General features: G+C 39.6%; 1 protein-coding gene across 1 annotated transcript in view; it reads left to right on the top strand.

Annotated features, from left to right (window-relative positions):
- VWA8 (von Willebrand factor A domain containing 8) overlaps positions 1–11,012 on the top strand; it is a 279,054-nt gene that overhangs the window by 114,795 nt on the left and 153,247 nt on the right. The window contains exons 17-19 of the mRNA XM_075065283.1: positions 3,825–3,940; positions 4,974–5,080; positions 7,226–7,332. Of these exons, the coding sequence (XP_074921384.1) occupies positions 3,825–3,940; positions 4,974–5,080; positions 7,226–7,332 (330 nt within the window). The remainder of the gene's footprint in view (positions 1–3,824; positions 3,941–4,973; positions 5,081–7,225; positions 7,333–11,012) is intronic.

Below are 11,012 nucleotides of genomic sequence, written 5' to 3'. Positions count from 1 at the left end.
AATTCAAAAATATTTATGAACCAAAAGTCAAAAAAATAATTTGGTTTGGGTCAATCAAATGTTTCATTTTGATAATTTGAAGTAATAAAAGGAACCATTGACCTGAACACACATTTTAATGCACAGCATGGGAAGCTATTTATATATAAATATATATCACTAACCTGTGATGTGTATGGGTACGTCTACACTGCACGATTATTTCGAAGTAGTTTAAACCGATATTCAAAACCGATGTTATAAAATCAGTTTTGCGCGTCCACAATGCAATCACAAAATCGATTGCTTGCGTCCATGGTCCAAGGCTACCATCGATTTAAGGAGCGGTGCACTGTGGGTAGCTGTTCCTCAGCTATCCCATAGTTCCCACTTCCGTGTTGAGAGCACAGTGCCTGATGGGCAGAAAACATTGCCCGGGTGGTGCTGGGTACAGCCTCACCCTCCCTTTGTGAAGGCAGCAGACAACCCTTTGGCGCCTTTTTCCCCCGAGTGCATTGAGCAAACGCCATAGCACAGCAATCAGACCCTGAGATCACAAACGGTATCCTGACCGTTGTCAACACCTCGCGTACTCTCGTGCTGACTATATGAACAATGAACTGCAAAGGCAGAGGAGAGGAGGAGGCAGCTATTGCTGAGCGGCGAGGACAGCAATGACGAGATGGAGGCAGAATTCTCCATAACCGCTGGCCCCAGCGTTTTGGAGCTACTGCTATAACGGGCATCTTCTACCCATTGAACGCCAATTTGGGCACGGGAAACAAGCACAGACTGGTGGGACCGCATTGTTTTGACGTGTGGGAGCATTCGCAGTGGCTGCGAAACTCTCGCATGCGTAAGAGCACTTTCTTAGAACTTTGTGACATGCTTTCCCCTGCCCTGAAACGATGTAATACAAACATGAGAGCAGCCCTCACAGTGGAGAAGCGAGTGGCAATAGCCCTCTGGAAGCTTGCAACGCCAGACAGCTACCGGTCAGTCGGGAATCAATTTGGAGTGGGCAAATCTACTGTGGGGCTGCAGTGATGCAAGTAGCCAAAGCAATCGTTAAGCTGCTGCTACAAAAGTTGTGACTCTGGGAAACGTGCAGGTGATAGTGGATGGCTTTGCTGTAATGGGTTTTCCGAACTTGATTTTTCATTTCAATTCGAGATGGGAAAAATTTCTGAAATCTCAAAATTTTTTGCACAACAGGAAAACCTTTTCCTGCCCAGCTCCGCTATTTAATTAACAGTGACTGACACTTTTGTAAATGGTTTCAGCAGAGACTCCAGAATGACTGGGCTTGGATCTTGAATTGTTATCTTGCTTCTACAGATGGCCTCACTCTGGCAGAGTTTAGAAACATTGGCAGGACGGTGTGGAGAAGCTTGTATTTTTGTTACCCATGCTATGTAGTTATGTTGTGGATTCATAAATTAGGCCAGAGGATACCATTATGATCATCTAATCTTTACTGTTGCATAACATAGGACGCAGAATTTCACCGGATAACTTGTGGTTGAACGAAAAGATTTATTTTAGAAAGATCTTCAGTTTTGATATAAAGACTTCAATTTGTTCCAATAGTTAATTTAGCCTCATTGCATCTTGTTTCTAATTTGAATTTTTCTGACTTCAACTGTTAAACTCTTTCAGACATTATTGTGTCTTTGCTGCTAGATTCGAGAACCCATTAGTAGTTTGGTCAGCATAGCTACTTCTGTCAGGGTCTGAAAAAACTACACCTCTGACCAGCAGATCTGTGCTGACCTGGCCGAAGATGGATGCAGCTATGTTGATGGGAGAATGCTTCTGTCATCATAGCTGCTATTGTTTGCAGAGGTGGTATTTCTACACCAATGGAAAAACCTCTGCCATTGGTATAGGCTGTATCTACATTATGGGATTATGCCATTATGGATAATGCCATTATTATACATTATACCAACACCGACATAGCTATGCCAGTGTATTCTCCGTAGACATACTCTCAGCTGAATCAGATACCTTCTTCCTTTGTAATTACAGATTGCAATCAAATAGTCTCTTAACCCTCTCTCTCCTTTGTTAAATTAAATAGATTGAGCTCCTGTAATGCTCATTATAAGGCACATTTTCCAGACTGTGAATCATTTTGATAGCTCTTCTTTCAGTTGTTTTCAACTTTCATTATCCATTTGAATATGTGGACACCAGAACATAAGAATGGCCATACTGGGTCAGACCAAAGGTCCATCTAGCCCAGTATCCTGTCTTCCGACAGTGGCCAATACGAGGTGCTTCAGGGGGAATGAACAGAACAGGTAGACATCAAGTGATCCAACCCCTGTTACCCATTCCTAGCTTCTGGCAAACAGATGCTATGGACACCATTCCTGCCCATACTGGCAACATTGATGGACCCATCCTCCATGAATTTATTTAGTTCTTTTTTGAACCCTGTTATAGTCCTGGTCTTCGTTACATCCTCTGGCAAAGAGTTCCACAGATTGTTCCGCAAATACTTTCTCTTATTTTAAACCTGCTGCCTATTAATTTCATTTAGTAACCCTTAGTTCTTGTGTAATGAGAACAAGTAAATAACACTTCCTATTTACTTTCTCCACACCAGTGATGATTTCACAGATCTCGATTGTATTCCCCCTTAATCTTCTCTTTTCCAGGCTGAAAACTCCAGTCTTCTAAATCTCTCCTCATATCAAAGCTGGTTCATACCCCTAATAATTTTTTATGCCCTTTTCTATACCTTTTCCAATTCCAATCTATCTTTTTTGAGATGAGGGGACCAGATCTGCACATAGTATTCAAGATGTGGGCATACAATGGATTTATATAGAGGCAATATCATGTTTTCTGTCATATTATCTATCCTTTCCCAAATGATTCCCAGCATTCTGTTAGCTTTTTTGAATGCTGCTGCCCATTGAGTGGATGTTTTCAGAAAACTATCTACAGTGAATCCAAGATCTCTTTCTTGAGTGGTAACAGCTAATTTAGACCCCCTCATTTTATAATTGGGATTATGTTTTCCAATGTACATTACTTTGCATTTATCAACATTGAATTTCATCTGCCATTTTGTTGCTCAGTTACCCAGGTTTGTGAGTGTTCCAGTAGTGGCACAGTGTTCCAGTAATGTGTGCACAGTACTGTGTAAGTAGGTAATACACTTTCCCTATTCTTGCCCAGTATTCCCTTGTTTATACATCCTAGGATCATGCTAGCTCTTTATGCTAGGGCATCACATGAGGAGCTCATATTCAGCTGGTAATAAATAGAAGACTTCAATTTCCAGGATGTCAATTCTGTTACAAATGCTAAATACATTTAAAAATAATGGACACGAGATAATCTGAAATCAGGATACTGCATCTCTAATATATGAAGAGGTATGTTATATATGTTGAGGCACTGCCATAAAGTTCTGCAGGAAACTTCCAAATAAATCAGCTTTAACACAAATAATTTAATTTTCACTTGTTTTTCTTTTTTTTGCTGTAATTCCTAATAATAATAATAAATAATATAATGTTAACACAACTTATATAGCACGCACACCTGTTTTATCAAATACATTTTTCTTTCTGTTGGCTCATACAGTGAAATCATAATGCTGACATTTTGATGACATAATGATTTCCATGGTAGTAGATTCCTGCCACAAACACAGAATTCTAACTTCTGAAGGATTAAGCAATGCAGTCTGGGATATGAGGACAAAAGCACCTGTTTAAGACCAAAATTTTGAAATAATTGCTTTCAGTGTAAATAGTTTTTTTCCACGTTTGTTCTGGTTTAAATCCAAGAGGACTGTTAATAAAATTACCTTTTATTTTTGGCAGGCACAGTCACTGGCATCGTCTTTGTCCACACGACAGCTATTACGAATTTGTCGTCGGCTATCACAGTATCCAGATGAAAGTCTCTACCATGCTGTCAATAAAGCCTGTCTTTCCAGGTAGCCATACTAATTTTGCTATGAAAGTTTAAGGTTCTGTGAAACAATTGCTAATATGCTAAAAAGATGGTTTAAGTTTTTTAAGGAGTTAGTCATTAAAAGTAGAACTGCTACTATTCCAATCCTCCCTAATCAAAGAATGTTAGATTCTACTTCAGCACTTCTTTCTAATCTGTGTGTGTGTGGCATATGCTTAATGACTTAATAGAAATAGGTCTTCAGAACTAATGATTGTCAAAAGTGTGATGCTGTCTCAAAAAGATAAAATATTACTCAGGGTTGTATTAATGGAGTACAATGTGGTTAGGTGTCAGTTAGAGCAGTATTTCTCAAACTGGGGTCGCCGCTTGTGTAGGGAAAGCCCCTGGTGGGACGGGCCAGTTTGTTTACCTGCCCCATCCGCAAGTCTGACCGACTGCGACTCCCACTGGCCGTGGTTCACTGCTCCGCGCCAGTGGGGGCTGCTGGAAGCGGCGTGGGCTGAGGGACATACTGGTTGCCATTGCCAGCAGCTCCCATTGGCCTGTATGATCTGGGATCTGTCACAGCTGAAGGATCTTGCTCCCATTAACTGTGGAAGGAACAAGGTCATCGTCCCCCCGGCATCCTAACTCATTCGTCATTACAGCTTCTTCACTGGAATCCCACATAACAATGTAGTGCTTTAAAATGAGCATTTATATTAATATAATTTTGCAACTGAATTTTAGGTTAAGTCTAAAGAATACTTGGCAGCTACAACTTTCTGTATGTTCTGACTGTATTTTTTTTTTTTTCTTTTTTTACCCATATAACTTTGGAATTAGGAGTTATTGATGAGGGGAGAGGAAATTGGACAGTTTCCAATAGCACAAGGTCCCATTTCCTTTGGTAAGCACAGACAGAGTAGGTGAGGAGTGGGAAACTGTCAGAGTGGGACAGGAATTGACATTATTTAGGGCATGACCAGGGTGTCACATTGATCTTGGAAGACAAAAAGAACCCTGAGAAAAGTAAAAACTGACCTTCCTTTTTTTCCCCTTCCTTGGTTTAGGTTTTTGCCAAATCTTGCAAGATCAGCTTTACATAAAAATCTACTGGATTCAGGGATTGAGATAAACCCAGATGATATTAGGAAACAAGAGGAGAAGGATTATAGCTGTAAGCTTCTGTCACTTTTTGTTTTTAATCTTTCATGAACGTTACTTAATTGTTTGAACATAAAAAGAGGTATTAAATGTTCCCTTAATTAATTATTCCCTGCTTTAGATACATCCCTTAGCTGTTGTCTTGCTAAAGAGTGTACCTGTATTTCTCTATATATGTTCTCTAAATTTTTCTTCCTAAATTTACGTGATTCTTTATTGTAGCCTGGCCCATGGAATTTTGTGTGTGACCTTTACATTTTAAGTCTCCCAGATCAATGGGGTCCTTGTTCACTTTGCTTTATTGGGTCACTTTGCTGCTTTCCTCCATTAGCATTCTTGACAACTGCGTGTGCCATCCTTCCTGTTGTCCAGGCTTACAATTTTTGTGTGATTGATCTTCTAGATCTTTCTCCATTGCAGCACATCCTCCACAATACTCTGTGCTTCCTCTTTAATATGACCCACAACTCTTTTAGTTCATTATCGTGTTTACCCCTAATTTACTCCTCTATCCTCTGGCCTTCCTACTTCCATCTTTTTTTCCTCACGTGCAGCTTCATGTTTTCTGTCATGCACCACACAGTCTGTCACTTCCTGTCCACTAAATTCTTCTTTTCAGTTTATTTCATTTCCTTACAGCCTCACCAGTACTCTCTTTGCGCTTCTTCTCCTGCATGGTTGTTGAGAGTTTTATGTGTTTTGTCTTGTCTGTTTTCACTGCTAGATCTTTAAAACAGGGGAAACGCTGGAAAACACTGTACCAATAAAAATGTCTACAGCTATTGTATCTAGTAATGCAGGCTCTCTTCAGTTTCAAAAAATATGTAGTATAAATTGGTGCCAAGTAATAACTTCATATAGGTAGAATAGTTTGAATTATAGTAATATGACTAGAGCAGGGATCGGCAACATCTGGCATGCGGCTTGCCAGGGTAATCACCTTGGTGGGCTGGGCCAGTTTGTTTATCTGCCACGTCGGCAGGTTCAGCCGATCGCTTCTCTCACTGGCCGTGATTCGCTGTCCTAGGCCAATGGGGGCGGCGGGAAGTGGCGCGAGTGAGAGATGTGCTGGGCGCAGCTTCCTGCCGCCCCCATTGGCCTGGGATGGCGACCTGCGGCCAGTGGGAGCCATGGTCTGCCGATGCAGCAGGTAAACAAAGTGGCCTGGCACACCAGGGTGCTTACCCTGGTGAGCTGCGTGCCAGAGGTTGCCAACCCCTGGACTAGAGAGTCATTCCGTTGCATACAAAGTTTAAGTTTTTTGCAAAACTGACACTAATATGCAAACTTTATATTGCTTTATAAATCTGATTGAACCTGATTCATTAAGAATGTGCAATATTAGAACTACCAAAAATACAGCAGATTTAGTAAGTTAATGTTCACATTTCCAGCAGTTTTGTAACTCTGCTATTTGCAAAACCATAGCAGAGTTAAATTAAACAAAATAAAAACAAACAATGGAGAGCAGTTTCTCAGTATTACAGTTCAGCTTTATCCAGTTCAACAGGATGTCTGAATAGAGGAAAAGGGCAAGCATCTGTAGGAGGCAGAGTTGAGTACCTAGAACTGCTGTGTTGTAGCATAACTACTTGTAGCAGACTATTGTGGTTAGCCAGTACAGTGGTTTTAATTATTTTTCTCTCCAAACTCGTGAAGGTTTTCTCCAACATATGCAAATTTAGCCACTTTTCATTGACGTTTTAAATGTTCCTATTTTGTGTTATTAACCCATTTGTATAAAATGTGCTGAATGGAGAAACCAACAGTGACTTTATCTTGCCTAAAGTTTAAAGGAAATGACTGGCAGGCTGTTTCTCTAAGAGCTGAGTCAGTCAAACCATTTTAAAGGCACTCAATGATTAGAGGAAGGGAGTACCAAGTTAAGGCTTCACAAAGCAGCTGTAACAATTTGCAATGTTCTTTCTGATACTTGTCCCCCTAACATCACCAATTTGTCACACATTGTAATGGAACTCATTTTAAGCCTTAGAGCTTTATGCTATTCCTTTTCTGTCCTCTTTCTTCTGAAAGCTGGAAGCTTTGCTGTACCCATACATTGCAACAAATGTATGTATTGTCTCATTACCAGTATTCTTGACCACACATCAGCAGATCAATGTTATAAGTAATTCCTTGTTTTTCATAAAATGTATAGGTGAAATACATAATGGGTTTCTGAGGATTGGATCTGCCACCATGCCTGTTTATAACCCCAGTGAGAAAATGAAAGTGCCTGATGTTCTGTTTTATGAGAACACCCAGGTAAGTGCACTTCTCTGACTCTATAGATGCAATAGAGTTTGTTAAACGTTGTAGTAAAGATTTTTTGAAGAGCATGTTTGTGGAGTGGTTGCATCAGGCTACAACAGTGATCACTGACAAAATTTAATCTTGTTGGTAAGTTTGGTGCTCATCTCAGATGACTAGAGATCAAGCTTCTTAACCATCCTTTTATGAAGAGATTATAAAAATCTTGCAAAACATTCATAAAAAGTAAGGAACAACTATTGAACCTGGATTTTGTTTATGGTAAATCGATAAAATACTGTGTTGAGAGGTTTTATTATTGCAGCTTGCCTAAGTCACTGTTGTTATAAGTAAACAGTTCCTCTTTAAGATCCTATTTTTAGAAGTTTATAACTTGAAGTTTTGCAGCTTGCAGTACACAATTTGGATTAGGAATTACACCTCTACCTTGATATAATGCTGTCCTCGGGAGTCAAAAAATCTTAATGCGTTATAGGTGAAACTGCGTTATATCAAACTTGATTTGATCTGCCAGAGTGCACAGCCCCACCCCCCTGGAGCACCTCTTTACCACATTATATCTGAATTCGTGTTATTTCGAGTGGTGTTATAACGGGGTAGAGGTGTACTTGTATACATTTTTAAAATACAAAACAATTGAATTTTTGAAAACCTGTCACTGTTCATAGTAATTTTATTTGTAACAGTTTTTTAATACAATATGCTTATTAACAGCATACTGAGCCGAATCATAGACTGATGCACTCCTGTTTAAATAATATTCAGTTATTATTCTAAAATGGAATCTGTAGAGTGCAGAAATACAATAAAAGTCACTGCAGCATACAGTTTTCTTCCTGTTATGTAGTCTATGCACTCTCATTGGTTCTGAGTGTCTAATTTGCATAATCACTGTACAGTGTTCTTAATAACTATATTATGTGCAAATCCCAGGATTCTAATGGCTGACAGACATTTTTAGCTAATCAGAGTGTAAGAATTGCTTGAGAACGATGCTGTGTATATGCAAATCTCTAATATGGCTACTAATGGTTAAAATCTCTGCTCTGTGCTCACGATTATCGTGCTGTTTGATGTTAATAGAAATGTAACTTCACCGTCTCACACTGTTCAGCTGACCCAGAGAAATTCCAAAATGGATATGAAGGGAAAGAGAATAAAAAAAATAACAAAAAGCAAAGAAGTGGGTCTGTGAACATGCTATGTAAGGGGAAGTGTTTTTCTCTAGCAAAGGCAGGTCCACTGCTCTTCACTAGAGAGGGTAGGTTTCTGGTCACCACAGCACTGAAGTGTCAGCTGTCAGTCCAGGGCATGCTTAGCCATAGGACCTGCCCACTGAGTGAATCTCAAGAATGTTTTGACTTCCAAAGGCAGCACAGTCAGCTAGAGCACTCCTGTGAAGTGTTTGCCTGTTAGTGCTAGCTTTTAGAGCAGGGGTCAGCAGCCTCTGGCACGTGGCTCGCCAGGGATCAGGCCAGTTTGTTTACCTGCCGTGTCGGCAGATTCGGCCAATTGTGGCTCCCACTGGCCGCGGTTTGCCGTCCCAGGCCAGTGGGGGTGGCAGGAAGCCGTGGTCAGCACATCCCTTGCCCACTCCACTTCCCGCCACCCCCACTGGTCTGAGATGGCAAACTTCAGCCAGTGGGCGCCGCGATTAGCTGAACCTACCAACGCAGCAGGTAAACAAACTGGCCCAGCCGCACTCCGGCGAGCCACGTGCCAGAGGTTGCTGACCCCTGTTTTAGAGCCTTGGCAGGGCCTCTTCCTTAGGGAGTTTCCTTTCCTTTATTTCTTCATATCCTTTTCTACCCCGTCTCATTTGCTGCTCCGCCACAGAGCAGAGAGTACAGCCTCCACTGTGTGGGCTGTGCTGGTAATGTGGATTTGTGAGAATCTTCTTAATTTTCCCTAGTAAAATTCAATTTTTGAGATTTTGTTCTGTGCTGTCATTTCAGTAGAGTACTTTAACTTTGGTACTCTCACAGATGAAATCCTAAACCCTAGAATAATGCCCTTGTTTGTGCGCTACTCTTTCCATCTTCTTGTTTAAGGAGACAGTGATTACAAATTGAAAGTACTGCAAAAATCTGAACCTGACCTGTGTTAGAATATTATTTACTTGCTTTGTTTAGGTGTCACATTATTGTTAAACATGTTGGCTAAAGGAGATTGCCCCATATCTGTCAACAGTAGCATTGTGTGTTTGATTCTTCCTAAAAAATGTCAGAAAGTAGCATAGTGCCAGCTAAGAATTAGTTTTCTTCTTTAGTCCTGCATTGCCAGCTCCCACCCCAGTGTGACGCACTAAAGTTCTCTAATGATGATTTCACAACCATAAAAATCTGCTGGAGAATGAAACTGGCCTATGGGTAATAAAGTGATATATTGCATTGTTGTGTGCTGTCGTTAAAAACCCAGCATTTAGTTATGCACACTCGCCCCCAAAACATTTCATGTTCCAGTGGGGTTTCAGCATTGCTGTGAAATCACAGCGTGCTGCAACTAAAGATGTAATACCAAAGCGGGAGTCAGTTATTTAAACTGGGCTGCATATTGTGAGACTCAAAAGAAGAACAATGATTTTTAGATATGTGCTAAATGCTCTAATTAGCCTAGCTATTGGGGGGCATTGAATATGTATTGCCAAAGCTAGTGGAATTTTGACATTTCCAATTAAATATTCCATTAAAATATTGCCTTTTGTTCTGATCTAGAGTGATTTGGAAAATCAAAACAACTTTTGCAGTGTTATAAATTGAATATTTCCATATACTCAGTAATAACGCAGAAGTTACTGATTTCAAGAAGCAAATACCAGTGATGGGATGATGATGCTGAAACAAAAAAAAAAGTTATATTACATTTATGAAAAGCCAGTCATTCCTTTTCCTAAGTACCCTGTCTGACCTATTTACAGATGACCTATTTTCACTAGATACAGAGGATACACAAGATTTTGATGCTAGTAAAGCAGCCTGCATTTTTCATGTTATCAAGGTCCTTAGATGCTTGAATTATTTTTATTTGCAACAAATCTATTCATTTGGAGCAAGTTTAGGTTGATTTTTTTTTCAAGTATGTTACTAATTGTACATGTTAGAATGTTTTATAACAGTTAGTATTAAATATATCACAAGTATTTTAACAGTGACTTTGATTAGTCAGTCTAATTCCGAGATTGTGAGAAATGCAGTATGGTCACACACTTTTGATTTAGGATGGATTTTCTTTCTCTTTTCTTGAAAATAAACTAATTGCAATAGAAACTTGTATTTGAGATGAAGTCAGAGTTAACTAGCATTAGAGATCAGTGTCACACCTTCAAGTGATATAAATGTGCATAATTATAAACATATTGATCAGATTTGTCTCTTGACTTCAGTGGATGTGTACCAGAGACAAATGTGACCATTGGGACTTCTCTTCACATCATACAAAAAATGTTCCTATTAGTTCTTGATTATTGTAGTTTGCTGTAATCTATTGCAATATTATTATTGTAATAACTTGAGTGTGCATCCTGTTTTATGTGGTAATATTTTGAGCTGAAGACATTTTGAGGTGTAGCAAATAAGCCCTCATCCCCACAACATAGTTAATACCAGGTCAACAGGAAGCACTCTCAAATTATTTATTTATTTATTTGAAAATGTAAAGTACGTATTCACATATTA

Source organism: Chelonoidis abingdonii, chromosome 1 (assembly GCF_003597395.2).
Source record: "Chelonoidis abingdonii isolate Lonesome George chromosome 1, CheloAbing_2.0, whole genome shotgun sequence".
Classification (NCBI taxonomy): Eukaryota; Metazoa; Chordata; order Testudines; family Testudinidae; genus Chelonoidis; species Chelonoidis abingdonii.
This window is presented reverse-complemented; position numbering and strand designations above follow the sequence as displayed.